This window comes from Cyphomyrmex costatus, unplaced genomic scaffold (assembly GCF_001594065.2).
Source record: "Cyphomyrmex costatus isolate MS0001 unplaced genomic scaffold, Ccosl1.0 scaffold24, whole genome shotgun sequence".
Classification (NCBI taxonomy): Eukaryota; Metazoa; Arthropoda; class Insecta; order Hymenoptera; family Formicidae; genus Cyphomyrmex; species Cyphomyrmex costatus.
The window spans coordinates 135,161-152,107 of NW_017276477.1; the positions used below are offsets into that span (position 1 = coordinate 135,161).

Sequence of the window (16,947 nt, forward strand, 5' to 3'; positions counted from 1 at the left end):
TTTTTTATGTGCAGCACGCTGCGGCAACAAAATGTCATGTGATACAAATTTTCGAGAACTGATTGGAACCAATCAAAACGCTTCTCTTCCGTCAAGTGGGAGAAAAAGAAGGATTAGGGTTGATTTATACTCATTTATACCGTAAAATGTTAACTTATGCCGTAATCTGTAAAAATTGACCAATCACAGTCGAATAAAAGAGGAATAATCGACTATGATTCGTCCATTCCTTATGGCTTAAGATGGTCATATGCCCATTTCCACCAAAGTTAATCTGCATTGGTAGAAATAGGCAATAGGGAAGATTCGACCAAAAAATCATGGACATAGGGAAGATTCGAACCAAAAATCGTGGATATTACCGACACGATCGTGGACATTGGCTACATAGTTCAATGTCCACGTTTTGTGGACATAGAGGCGCTTCAAAATAAAGTAAGAGCCCCAACATAGACTTTTGCATAACGCATAAAGCGTGTGCATAAGGAATTTTTTCATTGGCCCATTTTCTTATGCATGAGTCAATGGACCAATCAAATTCTTTATGTATATGGTTTATGCGTTATGCAAAAGTCTGTGCTCCCCGCTTAACAGTAGAGATCCTTCTCGAAGGCTTCTCTCTGGTTTTTTGGTGTGAGCAATTGTGAGGTTGTTGGTTGGTTTGGGATTTTGGGAGTTGGTTTCATCGGTTTATGGACTATGGTACATACACTTTTGACGCATTATATTACATCGACCTCATCGTTTATCCACTCACTTATAAATTTCTGGACGTATTGATCTACTGATCTATGGAGACAAAAGCCATTAAGTAAAGAAGAAAAAGAGACGCCTAAACATCTAGAAAGAAAAGGGTAAGGTTAAGCATAAGTAACCCAACTTCGTGTCGGTTTTTTGTCCCTGCACTGTGAAGTGAAACAAATTATACGTTTGTTTCATTTTAACTTATTGCACCGTGTGCACTGGTTTAGACAGTGTAGGAATAAAAAACAGATCCATTTATTATCTGAGATTTTCTTACAAGAGAGGAAATTGATTTATTCTATCTATTACAAATCTAATTCCAGATAGACGCGAACATATATAAATAAAAAATATTTTTGTTTCGTCAACAACCAGCTTGCAGATATGGATGATAAACTTCGGCAAATGGAAGATGAGATGAATAGGTATGATGAGTTATCTTTACCTCTTGGATTTTATCGTATATTTAATTGATTATAATACTAGTTATAATACTCAGAGTTACATTTAGAGATACATCTATAATATGCAGAGTATATAATCAAATGTGATTTTCAACCAAACCTTATTTATGTTTTGGTAATTATTTAGAATATCCTAATATAAAAAACACTCGTTTGACATGTTTTAATTCAAAATGGAAGAATCTGGTAAGTAAAATATGGCAATCGGCCTCGTGAACCGAGATACTAATTGTAAGCATTAAGGAGCTTACAGACCAGAGCGGCGCAGCGGTGAAGCGGCGAGCGATAGCCAATGAGAGCCATGCTTTTGTGTAAAAGCATGGCTCTCATTGGCTATCGCTCACCGCTTTGCCGCTCTGGTCTGTAGGCTCCTTTAAAGTTCAAGATTTTAGAGTATAAGATATCTGTCATCTTAACTCGATGCAGTGCTATGTATACATAAGATCTGTTCTCTTTTACGAAAAATTACGAACTAGTTCTGAAATAATGTAATACAGCGCTCTCTCTCTCCCTCCCCTCTCTCTTTCTCTAAATTATTGCACCACTTATTGCACTCCTAAAAATAAATATTCTCTATTTTAGTTACACAAATTCTTGGCTTTATAAACACAAATTCACTGCTTTCAAAATTAATACAAATTCAATGCTTTAAAAACATGAAATTACTGCCTTGAGAACACAAAAGCACTACTTTAGAAACACAAATTTACTGTTTTATACGCTCAAATTTTTTGCATTAGCAGTGAATTTGTACCTTTAAAGCAGTAAATTTTTGTTTTTAAAGCAGTAATTCTTCGATCTAATCAATAGTAGTAAGCGGTCATGGATTCGCTTTGCACAGTTAAGTCAAGTTTGCTGAATGCAATCATTTATTTTGGTTGACAGATATCTTAATCTCTAAAATCTCGAACTTTAATGCTTATTCTACAATGAGTCTGTAGTTGTAAGTCTTAATTTTAATCGGTTAGTTAACCAATCAGCGTTAGTCGTACAAGTTGATTATTGGTCAACTTTATCGATAAGACTTATGAGCCTTCTACAATAAGCCATAGGTCATAAATTATAAATCATAAAAGCTAGAAATGAACCAATCACAATCATCAATTTTAAGTTTCTTACTTCTGATTTATGACTTATTGTAGGCTTAGTAGGCTGGGTCCACAACCTTGCTTTAAGAGGTCCTAAGCTGAAAGCTGTAAAAAATTGACCTATCAAACAGTCGATTATTTTTCTCGCATTCACCTGTGATTGATCAATTTCTTATGGCTTTATGTTTAATATCTCGGTTCACGAGGCCAACCGCTGCATTTTTTACCAGATTCTTTCATTTTGAGTGAAAAAATATTGAATGAGTGCATTTTTATTAAGATTTTAAGTGGGGGGGGGGGGTATTCTAAATAATTACCTTTGTTTTTTTGTACCTTTTAAATGTATTCTGTATATGACTTTGATACAGTAGTATACAACAAATTATATAATGATATATTTAGAGAAAATGAAGGATGTGATTAAAAGTTATCTTATTTATTTCAGTTTTTTAATTTATTAAATATAAATTTCAGATTTGAGGCTGAGATTGGAGGACAACTTGTAACACCAATTGTAAGACCAGTAATAGGTGCAAACACATATAATCAGGTCGCTAGACAATTGGAACAACATGAACTTACTACACCAGTAGTTGCAGCAGCAGCAGCAGCAACATTAGCATTTCCTCCAATGATTGGGTTTCCACCACCACCACCACCTCCACCTCCTCCCCCACCACCACCGATGTTAATTCCTCAGCAAGTAACACGACAAGGTAAGATTGATACTTTTGTGTTGTATTTAAAAATAATATAACAGAATTTGTTTCACAAGTTTGTGACAAATTTTACAGGTTCAGTTCCTATTACAACGTACTCCTCACCTGCACAAATAAGCAATCCTTACATATCAAATATGGTGGATCCATGTTTAAGTGCAACACCAAAAACATATGATTCTGTCTCAACGCCAATGATCCATCCAGAAATTATCGAACAAATTATTAATACGAAGATTCCTGAAGATGAGGGTAAAAAGAAGCCAAAGGTCAAAGGTGTCAGTACAGCAGCTGAATTGGCTATCAGTCAAGGAAAAGCAAGCTCCATTATGGCTAACGCTAGCGCAGAAGAGAGTCATCCCAAGGGTAAAGGGAAAAAAAATAAGAAAATTATAAGGACTGCTGGTGGGCAAACCTGGGAAGATACTTCATTATTAGAATGGGATGAAGGTTAGTAATGAATATGTTTGCTAAGTGATACAATTAGGTTTCTCTTGTAAAAAAAATTATATAACAGTATTCTGTATCTTGTCTAGATGATTTTAGGATATTTTGCGGAGATCTGGGGAATGATGTTACTGATGAAATGCTGGTGAGAGTATTTGGAAAGTATCCTAGTTTTCAAAAAGCAAAGGTGGTTAGAGATAAACGGACAAATAAAACCAAAGGCTTCGGATTTGTGTCCTTTAAAGATCCACAAGATTTTATCAAGGCAATGAAGGAAATGAATGGTGAGTCGGATATTTATTTTTTTACAATAAATATAGAACAAAAAATATTTCGATTATAACATTGATATTTTTTATACTTTTGGAGTATTATTGTTCGCTTAACGTAATATTATACTTTAAAATAAGAGACTTAAACAATGACTTAATAATAATAATAAATAATAAATGAAAAGGAGCATACAATCAATGGTTGCGTTCAGCAGAGAATGCCGCTTTGCAACTGTTGTAAAATTCTTGAATACGGTTGGTTCTTGCTTTCGATTCCTTATGGATCTAAATGTATAAACCAATCATACTGAAGAATTTTACATCAGTTGCAAAGCTGTTTTCTTTGCTGAATGCATTTAATGTTAATCTACTTTAAATAGAAAATATGTATAATATTATTATATCTTAAAGAAAATATTGTATAAAGAAATAAATGTGAGTTACAATTTTAAATATTAAAATGCATTATAGTTGCAATAAAATTTGACAATTTGTTTTGCATTTGTTAGCTATTTCTATTGTGAAAATTAATTTCTTTCTCATTTTTCTTTATGTCGATATGTCTGTCATTATATCACACATCAGCGTTACTTGTTTTTATTTTCCCCAGCCGTATGATATAAACAGCTGTGGTATGGTCCAATACTGTTTTCTTGGTTGTATGGTAGATTGACCATTTCGTGAACCAATACGCGAATTCGGATGTTCTGCGAAAGATGTCAAACTCTCGGTTGTTACACTCGATTCTTGTCGTTGAGTCGCTATTAATATATTAATACATATATATTACTTATGTTTCTAGAAACAAAGGAAACTCTGTTTCTTTTTTCTATGTTAGTGGCTGCGGTCCATTTGGCGTTAAATGCTTCGAAGTTTTTGATTGACCAATCGGAAAAAAGAATTTTATTCATTGGTCAAAAAATGCTTCGAAGCATTTGTAACATCAAGTGGAGCCAGTATTGTATTAATACTTACTCGATGTTGTAACAGCATGATTTGATCGTGGACTCATATATAAAACAGAGAAAGGCATGCCGCCGGCACCCCAATTACGAGATACGAATACATCTTTTTTTGTGATTTTAATAGGCATCTGCTTGTTTGTTGACAAAGATGCTCGAATCTCCCGTCCCGGTTCTTGCGTATTATCTAACGTATTATCTTTCCATGATCTCAACATAAATTCAGATACCGGGGTTGCTACTTGGCGCCGAGATTGCAATCTATCAGACACAAGAAAATATTCAATTCAAAGATTAATTACAAAGAGGATGTTAAAAAAATTATTTTGCGATAAGTTTTTCTTTAAATAGAAACTTTGATTGTTATAAAAATATGTTTTGTAAAAGTTTCTTGTAAAAACTTTGTAAACATTTTTCTAAGAATTTTTCTCAGAGATTATTATTTTCTGTATAATGAATTTAATCATTTTTTTATAATTTCTATATAATTTTATAACTTAAAAAAATTTTTTTAGATTTTTATTGGAACATTAGAGGTTTGAACACAAAAATATATCATATATGTATATATGTATATTTTTTTTTATAAGTAGGGATGTTTCAAAGATTTTAAGGTCAACTTTTTAAAGTAAAATTGTATAATATTTTTACATTAATATGATGTTTTAAATTATTCTGTATATAAAAGTATGGACGTTTATATAAAAATAGGAGTTTCTGGATTAGGTTGGCATTTCTACCAGATTTCAGTCAACAATGTGACTTCCACGCGAGATGAGAGTAACTCAAGTCGCAATGTATTGATTAATGATTCTGTCTAATTACAACTGTTTCTCTATTGACAACATTTAATTTTCTGATTATTTTTGAACATGCATGTTACCGTCATCACGTGAAAAATAAACTACATAGACCACAAATTTCCAGACGTTTCCTCCATACGATCAATCGTTTGTGAGCAATTTATGTTCGTTCTGGAAATTACTCATTTAGAGTATTATTTTCGAATATTATTTTTGACAATTACTATTTTTTACTTTACTTCGTTTTCTTTTTATAATATTGTTTAAACATTAGACATTTGAAGAGGACTCAGTCTTGCAGTCGAAACATGTAATTATTAAAATAAAAAGTAATAGTAAGGTTCTCTATATATAAGAATAAAACAAAATAAAACAGTTGAAAGGCTAAAAGCCAGTTATGTAGTAAAGAACGTTTAATTTCAAAACATAAAAATAAAAATAATTACATAAACAAACGTTTCGACGCCGATCAAGTCATTCTCAATTATAGTAAATATTATTGTATTATTCAATACATTATACAATTACAAAATTATTGAGATCTATAAAATATTGCTTAATAGTGGCATGTAATTATTATTTTATGCGTAGAATATATTATATGTACAACTATTTTAATATTTTTATATATATGCAACAAAATGTTTGCAATACTTTAAATGTAATATATTCGTTTTTTTTAATTTATGAATTTTATCTTTTTCTATGTGTACGCGCGCGTGTGTGTTCATGTTTGATCATATGATATATAAATTTTTTATCATGAATTCTGAAATATTCTAAGATTTCTCACTTTTTAATTTTTGAAGAAAAATTATATAAGCGCAAAACACTATCAGAAGGAAAGCATACATACATTCCGTATGTATATACCTTGAGATATCGTTATCTTCTTTTAGTATGACATTGCCATCATGCGTTTCCAATAGCGGTAACCATCCCCAGCATTGTCCGTCAGAAGAGCATGCTGTTTTGATTACAGGTGCAAAGATATTTTGACTCCAAATATCCTTTGTATCGAGCAGCGGCGCCGCATAACCGGTCATTGTCCACAATGTGTTAAGTATTATTATTGGGGACAATTTAAAAACTGCTTTCATTCTAATTTCCTATTCTCAAAAAACTAAAAAAAGAGAAAGAGATTCGAATACATTTTTTAATCTAGTAGGATATAGACTTAATAAATAATATTAAGTATATGTAAAATTATTGCCAATGTGAGCTAACACTAGTTGTTCGTATGAATTATAAATAATTTTATTAAAAATCGTACAATAATATAAATAAAATATATTATTGTATGATTTTTAATAAAGTTAGATTAATAAAGTTACTTAGATTTAATCTCTTGAGCTTATATTTGTATAGAATTATAATATTAAGTAATTTAAACATTATATATACTCAACAACAAAATTAAAGCACCACTTAACTCATCCTGCCCCTCAAAAATAGGCAAATTTCGAAAGAGTGTAACTTCGTCAAAAATGATGGTAAAAAAATTTGTAAAAAAGCATTCTAAAGCTTGAAATTTCTACCTTCGAAAATGATAATTGATATTTTGATTAATTCTTTACGAAGTTGTGCGGACACAAATGAAAGTGCGTCAAATTTCAAAAATGTTTACTAACTTTGAGAAGTTCCATAGCGTGAATTAAAAATCGTATAAAAATTTGGTTTACAGCATTCGAAAGCATGAACCTTTACCTTTAATCTCCTTTTTATTGAGCTCTGTACGATTTTTTTTTTCACCGAGTTAATCAACATTAAAGTAAAAAGGACTTTTGCTTCAATGTCGAATAACTCGTTGAAAAAAAATTATACAGAGCTCAATAATAAAAAAATTAATTAAAGGTAAAGATTCACGCTTTCGAATGCTGTAAGTCAAATTTTTGTAAACATTTGTGCACAATTTTTAGTTTACGTCGTGAAACTTTTCAAATTTCGTAAAAAATTTTGAGGTTTAATGCATCTTCACTGTGTACGTAACTTCACGAAATATCAGTAATACTATTTTTTGAAATACTGGTATGAAAAGTAAAGATTTCAAGCTTGAAAATGGTTTTTTAAACATCTCGATACGATAATTCTTGACGAAGTTTATCATTGAATTTTATCATTGAAGTTTGCCTGAAGTTTTTTTAAAACAAAATTAGTCATTTAATATTAGGAAAAAGAATTATTTTTATTTCAATGTTGAATAATGCGATAAAAAGAAATCGTACAGAGCTCAATAAAAAAGAAAATTAAAGATAAAGGTTCACGCTTTCGAATGCTATAAACCGAATTTTTGTATGATTTTTAATTCGCGCCATGTAATTTCTCAAAGTTAGTAAAAATTTTTTAGATTTGTCGCACTTTTATTTGTGTCCGCACTTCGTAAAGAATTAATCAAATCAAAATAACAATTATCATTTTCGAAAGTAGAGATTTCAAGCTTTAGAATGCTTTTTTATAAATTTTTTTACTATCATTTTTAATGAAGTTACACTCTTTTGAAATTTGTCTATTTTTGGGGGACAAGATAAGTGATACTTTAATTTTGCTGTTGAGTGTATTTTATAAAATATTACGTATTTAAATCGTACGATTACAATTGACTTATAATAATAAATACTTGAGCACTAAGATCCGTTTTGAAAATAAAATTATTTCTCTTAATTGATTTATCATCATCGATCTAATACGAATTATAATTGTCAAAAATTTAACCCGCTCTCAAAATATAGATAATTCATTGTTGTTCGATTTCTTTCTTAAATATTTTGTTTCTATTTTGAATATTCTGAAATACGAATAACAAACATATCGTCGAGGAACGGCTCCCTCCCGTAAACATTGGCATAGTTTTAGCGGTATATATTGTAAATCATCCATAGGAATTTGTTTCGAAACGAGTATTTACGGGTAAAAATAATGTTAAGAAATATTGAAATGCAAAAATCTACTATCGTGTACCCCGCATGCTTGACGCATCACGTACGTAGCAAAAGCTCTGGCCCATTTGTCACTTTGCGAACATTAATCGTTACTATACAATAATGATTTGTCGACAGGCGGGTATGCTGTTTACGTTCTTCTCCCATGAAATTTCTACAACGACGATACTATTTATATAACATTCCTTCTAATTTTAGCATTCACATATATATTTGTATCACACATATGTTCCCGCATACCCATACGATACAGCGTAACAAGTTAAACAAGTTTGTAGAGGAGAAAAATATTATTTCTTCACGTTACATGCGGATTTAAAAAAATCAAGGGTACAGCGAGACTTCTGGATATTCAACGGATATTTTTGCGACAATGATGACAATAGGTGATCGTAATGAAGTACGTGATCTTATTCCATCTCGACGTTTCCCTTTTTTCGTCGCGACATCACTTCATATAGACATTTCCAATAAAATGAAAATTCCGTATCAACGTCGAAATTAAATAATAATCGTTTTAAAAATCGCATACAAAGTCCGTGAAATTGGTATCACATTTTATGAGAAAGTTCTTCGATTCGGGGGTATTTTACCTTAGCAGTTAAAATTAAAAAAATCTGATTTTTATATCGAAAAGAGCACATACCTTGGAATACGCCACTATTGTTCGTTCGTTCGTTCGATTTAAGCTTCTTGGCATACACTCTTGGAGTAAAGTACGGGGCGGTTTCGCGACTCGGATGCGAAACCGCACAGTTGTACGGTTTACCGGTTATTCGTTGGGGTGGATGCGATCAAGTGCGTCAGGAGGCTGAGCGTTCCGCTACTTCCATTCATCAACCCCTACTTTCTACTACAAATTCTCGTAATACCCCACTCTCTTTAGCGACAGCCAATCAAAAATCTCGGAAGAGGCTGTATGGTCCGATTATTCGTAGTTTCTTTTATTTTTTTCTCGCTTTACTTGTCACTATTTCTCGTCATTGTCGTCATTGCTATTATCATTATGATTTTTCTCATATCTTTTTATTTTGAAAGGACTTCTAAAACAGTTTAAATAGTTAAAGTAAATTACTCTGGAAAAAGTTACAAGTCATAAGTATAATACAGGCATTTTCTATACACTATTGATTTACGGTTGCAAAAATACCATCAGTAATTCTTAAGTACTATTTCAAAAAACATAAAGAGAAGCAATTTGGAATCATTACAGATCGGATACTTTTTTAGAGAGAAAGTTTGTACGATCAGATTGAAGGCAAAATTTATTAATTTATTTAAAGAAAGGAATAAAAATGGATATACTACATAGTTTTTTGTTTCAGTATTACTATTGTATTTGATGTAGAAGATTGCAATAGAAAATTTATTGAAAATAGTTATGAGTATATCTATTTGTAAGTACATCTTGGCGCATGTTCGCTTAAAGATAGGCTGAATTAAATTCGAGGTGGTAATGCGCGAAGTATAAATGTTTAATGATCGTTGCCTACGTAGTGCGATTCCCTCAGATAACACCGATTATTAAAATATTTCAGACTTGAGGAATGTTGTAAAATGATGTTATTTATATTCATTTGTCAACTTATACGTTTAGTTTTTAATGAATTATACATAAAGTATAGATACGCATGGAAATTTGTTGAAATTTCTGTGGTATGCCGCGGATGAGCTGATATGTGGGATTCTGCGGATAGATTTGTCATGTAATAAAATATATACCCTCGTCGTGTAATTATGAAAGCATTCGAGGTCTCTTATTTGTTAACATTGCACAACGTTGGCGAACGTTGCAGGTAAAAATTAGTATGAAGGACCTAATCCGTTTTGGATTTCTTGTACGTAATAATAAATCTTATACTGACAAAAAAATATAATAGGTAAGCTGCTAAATATCTAATATTTAAAAATCTGAGGAAAAAAGTCTATCAGAATCAATAAATCAATTTTTTTTAAAATTGTACATAAAGTTATCGCTATTTTTTAAATGAAATGAGATGTTTTTTTAATAGTAAAGTTGTAAAAAATTAAGAGGTTATATATTTTATTCTGGGATATTTTGACATAAAATATAAAATATTTCATAAATTATTAAATTTTTTGTTACTTAACCTTAATATTTTACACAGAATAATAAGATATGATAAAATAGCAAGATCACTTGATATAAAGAAATCACATAATTGCTTTTAAAAAATGATATTATATAATTATATATTACAAATTTGATTCGTTTGTTTTCTGATTTTTTGTTGATGTTTTTTGATTCGATAATATTTTACATTTCATATTAAAATATGACAATATATTCGGTATTTCAAAGAGTACATTTGTGAACAGTCGACAAAAAATTGCGACTACAGAACTTTTGAACTTTTTGATCTTCTAACAATAATCTTTCATTTTAGTTAAGTTTCATTACTATACGTAAGCGACTCAGTACCTGTATATAGTAAAACAGAGCAAAATTTTTTTTTGGTTCAAATCTCAGTCTGTTTCTCGATTTTGTTCAAAGTTCATATTATATTTTGCTATCGAATGAGGAGGAAAATAGGATTAGAGAGAAAGAAAAACGAGAAAGAGCTATGACTAGATTCGCTAGGCAGTAGAAAGTGAAAGAGAGAAAGAGAATATCTAGCTAGAAGTATCTCGCGAAAAACTGAGCGGACGCAACAAGTAGTTTGAACAAATGAACGCAACGTTAGATTAAAGATCGTCCAATTGCGTGCACATATAGTATATGTATGTAATGTACGAGATGGAGAGTTCAGGATATGATGAATATAGAACGGATATATGATTCGTAGCTGCTTGAGGTACTCGCAGGGCTTGAGATTAATCATTAGTCCGCAGTGCAACCTCGCAACACGTTGAACAAACTTACATAACTGATCCGAATTCTCCTCTCGACTGTGATGACTTTGACTTAAATGAATCCTATTTTTGGATATCCAAACATTTCCATAATATTTTAATTTCGATATCACAGCTTATAATATCCAAATCAATTCTTTCTCAGGCATTAATTTCAAAAAGATATCAACTTATTACGCATTGTAACAACGCATTTCCACCTCAATATAAAATTACTACAAACAAAGACAAAAAAGTATTAGGTAGGGGAGAATGTCCTAAATCGGACCTTGTTCCAAATCGGACCTTTCTTTAATTTAAATAAATACGGTTAAGTAGATTTGCGTGCTATTTATAATGTAAAATTCTTATAAGGCACCGAATATGTGACAGTAGTTTGTCATATGTGGCAGTACTCTGTCATAACGTTCATAGAATAGATGCAAATATGTATTTTCGGCTATCATGCGAAAATTTTTTTAAAAAAGAAAATCCTTGTAAATCATTATTTAAAAGATGTTAAAATTTTAAATGGTAATTGATTTAAAATAATTAAAGAGTGTAGAATTCAAAAATATCAAGAGTTTTGTGGTTTATTGTAAAATTTGTTCCAATCGTTCGAAAGAACCCGCGTGTCCAAATCGGACCTATCAAAATATACTAAAACCGAGTAAGCTAGCTAATTCATTGAAGAAAGAAGGTTCGCCACAACCTGGTTGTAATATTAATGATCGAACGACCAGATCTGGTCTAAAGGAGTTGAAGTTAATAAACTTCCTGGTGATATGATTCTGTTTTCTCTGTATAAAATTAAATGAGTGTTATGATAAATTACATTAGATACAATTTTTATTGACTTCAAAGGCGAATGATTGTGCTTGCCGTATGGATTATATAGTTGATGAACAATAATCAACGAAGCTAGGATTTTTTTATATTGTACACTTTTTGCTGAGGATGGCCAAAACCAATGGCCGAAACGTCTTTATCAAATATATTTGTAACTTCTAAGCTATAGTAAAGTATACTTTAGAATTTAATGTGTGCGTTGTCTTACTGCGCTGACTTCTAACCAGCCGCCTAAATTATTATTGTTATATCTAATAATATAAACGGCATTTTTATCTTTGAGTTTTAAATTGCTCGTTTTTACTCAATACTAACAAAAATTAATTAAAATATTTTAAAATTCTATCTAAAAGTTCATAAAAATAGAAGAGGTCCGATTTGGAACTCATAGTTCCAGACCGGAAAATGCATTTTTACATTTTCCATTATAGCTTGACACGGGTAACGTCAAAATAGTCTAAAGCAAAAATGAAGGAAATTAAATGATCTTTCGAACGGCATCATTGGTTTTATGATCGGACTTTATTTACGCCTTATAAAGAACAAAAACTGTAAATAGGTCCAATTTAGACACCACTCTCCCCTAATACATAAATTTCATTTTATCTCATATATAATATTATAATAGATATATTTGATGATCTCAATTGTTCGATTAGCAACACGTATTATGATTTATGTGTATGTGTAGGTATAAGTACATTTATTATCAATTACTCCATTTTGGACAAAATACAAAAATTTATATTTGCATACACTTTTATAATTTTAATTGTAAAATTGTAGCACATCATATTGGTTCTTAATGTACGACGAACCAATCCTATTACAGAAATTTCAAGTTGTTTTTAATAAGTTATATTTCTGACAATTGTGTGTTTCAGGCCGATATGTGGGATCTCGACCGATAAAACTTCGGAAAAGCTCATGGAAGCAAAGGAATCTAGAGTCTGTACGTAAGAAGGAGAAGGAGAAACAAACACTGATTGGTCTGCTTACTGGTCGATGACGAGATGAATTCTCCTTATTATGTTTCGATTATTTCGATCACCCATACACGACACACTCTGATAGTTTAGACAGACGAACAGATTATTGTGAATTATGATGTTATTATGGATCAATTCTAAGCAGAATCGTAACTTATTCTCGTAAAATTTGTAAGAACTTACATGTTTAGTATTTTAATTTTACGCATATACATCGTAAGACGTACAATTGTTATTAAATATCTATAATTTCTGATAAATCTTATAGCTAGTAAGAAGTTATCTGTAAATATATTACATAAAGTATAAGCACTTGAAAGTTCTTACAAATTTTACGAGAATGTTATAAGCCTTACGAATCCGCTTAGAATTTAGGCATTAGTTTCATCGTCGACTATTTTGTAAGAGTATACGCCAATGAAATTATAATTATAAATTTGTTATATATCTCGGCTTTTACTTCTTAATATTATTTTTCTAATCTTAGACTTATTTTCCTTTAAGATAGATGATAAAATATATCTCAAAATGTCAAGTTTTTTTTATTTACGTACACATTATATATCAAACGATAAAGGACAATCAGCGGAATGTAAAAATCGATTGAGGCGTAAACAGTCGAAATTTTTGTTGATTAGACTACATAAAATGATCGACAAAATATATGAAGAATGGAAGAATTATTAGCGAGACCGAATTCGGATGGAAAGTTAGAGATTGATCCATTAGAGGTACATAAGCAATTAAACATAAGCAATTGATCATTATATTGGTCCTTTATTTTTTTTTAATAGAAATTATATACTAGAAAGAAATTATGTTTTGCATTTTGTAATAGTTGTACACTAATTTATTCGATATATCAAAACGTCGTTGTTGGCATTTATATAAGATATCTTTTTGCGAATGATCGCAGGTTAACGAGGGCGAAAGAAGTGAGAATGTCGAGAGGCACGAAAACGGAAAGACTTTGTTCTCAAATGGCGATATGTATGTCGGTCAATATCGTAACGGGTTTAGGCATGGCGAAGGTACCTATGTATTTAAAAACGGTGCCCGATATAACGGCGATTGGAGACACGGACAGAAATACGGGCAAGGGACCTTTTGGTACCCTGACGGAACGCGATACGAAGGTACGAAAGAATGTATACAAAAATAGGATCCGAATCAGACTCGAGGAAGTCGTACCGCAAGCATGTGGACTTGTCGACACGTCCATACGTATATTCATACAATTATTTTTATGTCGGACGTCACAAATCGTAGAGAAGCTAAGAGTGTGCCAGGAATTTTCGAAAGAGTTGAATACGCGCAAGAAGCGGAGATAACTCGAGATCTTCGCTAAGAAAAACTCGAACTCGATGACACTTGATTTTGATTGGCAATAATTATTCGTTACAGATAAAATTCGATGATATATTAAACATTGATCTGCTTAGGGGAATGGAGACGTAATGCGAAACACGGCTTCGGTACTTATTGTTATATGAACAATGACATTTATGAAGGCTCGTGGAAGGAAGATCTTCGTCATGGTATAGGAACGTATTTATATGCTGACACAGGGACGAAATATATAGGTACGTGGATGGAAGACCGCATGCAAGGACCCGGACAACTCATTCATGCGCGCTATCAATTTCATGGTTTTTGGAAGATGAATTTGGTACGGAACAAATACAGAAAAGTAATCGCGGCGCCTTGATTATATTCTTCTAGATCATGAGTCCTGAATAGGACAAGAGCATCTCATTTATAAATGTCTAGATCAACGCTGTCCAAGATTTATAATGCTAGGTATAAACTTGACATATGTGTTGACGCTTGTCTTTATTGTGGAAAAAGGAAATAAGTAAAAATATACACATCAAGCCAGTGCCTAGAATTTTTGGGCAGTTTTGACCAAAAGACCGAAGAAACATGTATTTAATTAATAGAGATGTTATGCATTTAGCCGTACGGACGTGGTTGCTTCACTTTTGAGGACGTGTGTATGCAGCATGGTCATTACATACACGTGAGAGATCCCATGTTTGACAGCTCAATTTTAATAAATACAGATAAACGCATTGTGGAAGTAAAAGTCTCTCGATGAACTTTTTATTTAAAATCATAGAAACTTTTTATTTAAGTTTTCACACAACGAATTGTCCAGAGAATCATCCTTATTTCTCATAAGATTTCACGATTGTTACACTTTACACTGTACATTGAAGAAGTTACATCTGATTTAAATTGAAATAGAAAATGTCCATAAAAACATGAGTCCAATTCAGAATGGTTGTCCATTCGTAGAGTTTAAAGTTTATTAATGAGAGATGGCACAATTTTTAAAACATTTTTTAAATTACACCTTATGTATAGATATATAATAGATCTTTAAAAGTTTAAAAGCTTGTTGCGGAATATAATAAATATTGTAATTATTTCTTTATAAAAATAACATTTTATTTAATTTAAATTAATATTTAAAATATTTTAATGTATGTAAAAAAAATATATATATATATATACATATATATTTAATACAAAAAACAAAAATGTTAATGAAACATTATATAAACATTAATATGTTCTAAATAATATACATTATAATATATGTAAATTATTTAAATATATTATAGATTTTGTATTACATTATATAAACACACACGCACATATACAAGAAATTATATAATGTAGGAGACCGATAATGACGTTGAAAAGGGAACATTGAAAGAAGAATCATCTCCGAAAATGGGCTTCCTACTGATGTGGCGCGCACGTTGTATCACTCCTTATAACCCGGAATTATTGCCGCCGGAAACAGTATTCCTGCGAGAGGAAGTAATCAAAATCATTTGATAACTTAAATATTGCATCGTAATTGTCCTTCAAGCGAGCCGTTTTACATGTATACCGGTCGATAGAGAGTGATGCTGATCCCCTGAATAGTCAATAGGAAATCGATGAATCGGTTAAAAAGTGGATTTTACAGTTTTACAGCATTGTGTGACGCATAATTCTATTTGTTTTATTTCGGCGACTACGAAAACGAATTAATATTGGAAAGCGACATTGCGAGCTCGCGATCTATATCCAATCGCCTTTCCCTAAAGGCGACAGGATTTCCTTAATACACTGTCTGCGTCATCGGAAGCGGAAACGATTCTTCCGGTAAAATGAATTTTAATCGACCGCTTTATATTATAACGAGACTAGCGAATATCCGGTAGTTATTTCTAGCACGTCGCCAGATTATGGACTTCCGTATAATCGTTAATAGAATTACGATATCCGGGCAGAGGGTAGTCTTTCTTTTCAAATCCATGTTTATGTCATTTAATGTTCCTAGCTGACATGATATATCACCGGTATCCGATAGGATTAAAACCTAATGTAATATGCATCTCGAAACATTTCGATCTAACAAAATATCGTGTTCGCGTAGGTGTCAACGGAATCTTCACTCATCAAAGACGAAGATGATGTTAGGCCAAAGATCGAAGGGTCCTCCGATTACCTGGAAGATTATCACGAAGAACATTATCAGGAAAAGGAACTGTCGTCTCAGATCGACAGTCTTTAATTGTGATGAAATACATAAAGTTGTCAGTTCTAATTGTCGATTAATTAATTTATGAGCGTATTACGTACTCTCCTTGCATTATACGTACGTTATACGTAATTTCCTTTCGCATAAGTAATGTAGAACGAGAACGTTTTCAAGCGCTTTATTTAGGAAATTATAATAACGAATGTGTATATATATTGTATATATATATATGCATGTTTACTATACAAAACGTAAGAAACTATTAAATCATCAAAAAATC

General features: G+C 31.5%; 3 protein-coding genes across 3 annotated transcripts; 2 read left to right on the forward strand and 1 right to left on the reverse strand.

Moving 5' to 3' along the window:
* Window positions 1-624: 624 nt before the first annotated feature.
* Window positions 625-13,225, forward strand: LOC108774215 (RNA-binding protein 42). The gene is made up of 6 exons (XM_018540266.1): window positions 625-854; window positions 1,068-1,169; window positions 2,771-3,012; window positions 3,091-3,465; window positions 3,552-3,746; window positions 13,025-13,225. The coding sequence occupies exons 2-6, from the start codon at window positions 1,129-1,131 to the stop codon at window positions 13,147-13,149; spliced, it is 978 nt and encodes a 325-aa protein (XP_018395768.1). The 5' UTR covers window positions 625-854; window positions 1,068-1,128; the 3' UTR covers window positions 13,150-13,225.
* Window positions 4,302-9,151, reverse strand: LOC108774216 (uncharacterized). The gene is made up of 4 exons (XM_018540267.1): window positions 9,085-9,151; window positions 6,373-6,622; window positions 4,710-4,957; window positions 4,302-4,495 (listed from the first exon to the last, which is right to left on the reverse strand). Exons 2-4 carry the CDS (start codon window positions 6,597-6,599, stop codon window positions 4,332-4,334), a joined length of 639 nt encoding a protein of 212 aa, XP_018395769.1. The 5' UTR covers window positions 6,600-6,622; window positions 9,085-9,151; the 3' UTR covers window positions 4,302-4,331.
* A 392-nt stretch (window positions 13,226-13,617) lies between the features above and the next one.
* LOC108774212 (radial spoke head 1 homolog) lies at window positions 13,618-16,700 on the forward strand. The gene is made up of 6 exons (XM_018540262.1): window positions 13,618-13,860; window positions 14,046-14,265; window positions 14,572-14,798; window positions 15,087-15,149; window positions 15,815-15,958; window positions 16,563-16,700. The coding sequence occupies exons 1-6, from the start codon at window positions 13,801-13,803 to the stop codon at window positions 16,698-16,700; spliced, it is 852 nt and encodes a 283-aa protein (XP_018395764.1). The 5' UTR covers window positions 13,618-13,800.
* Window positions 16,701-16,947: the final 247 nt, after the last annotated feature.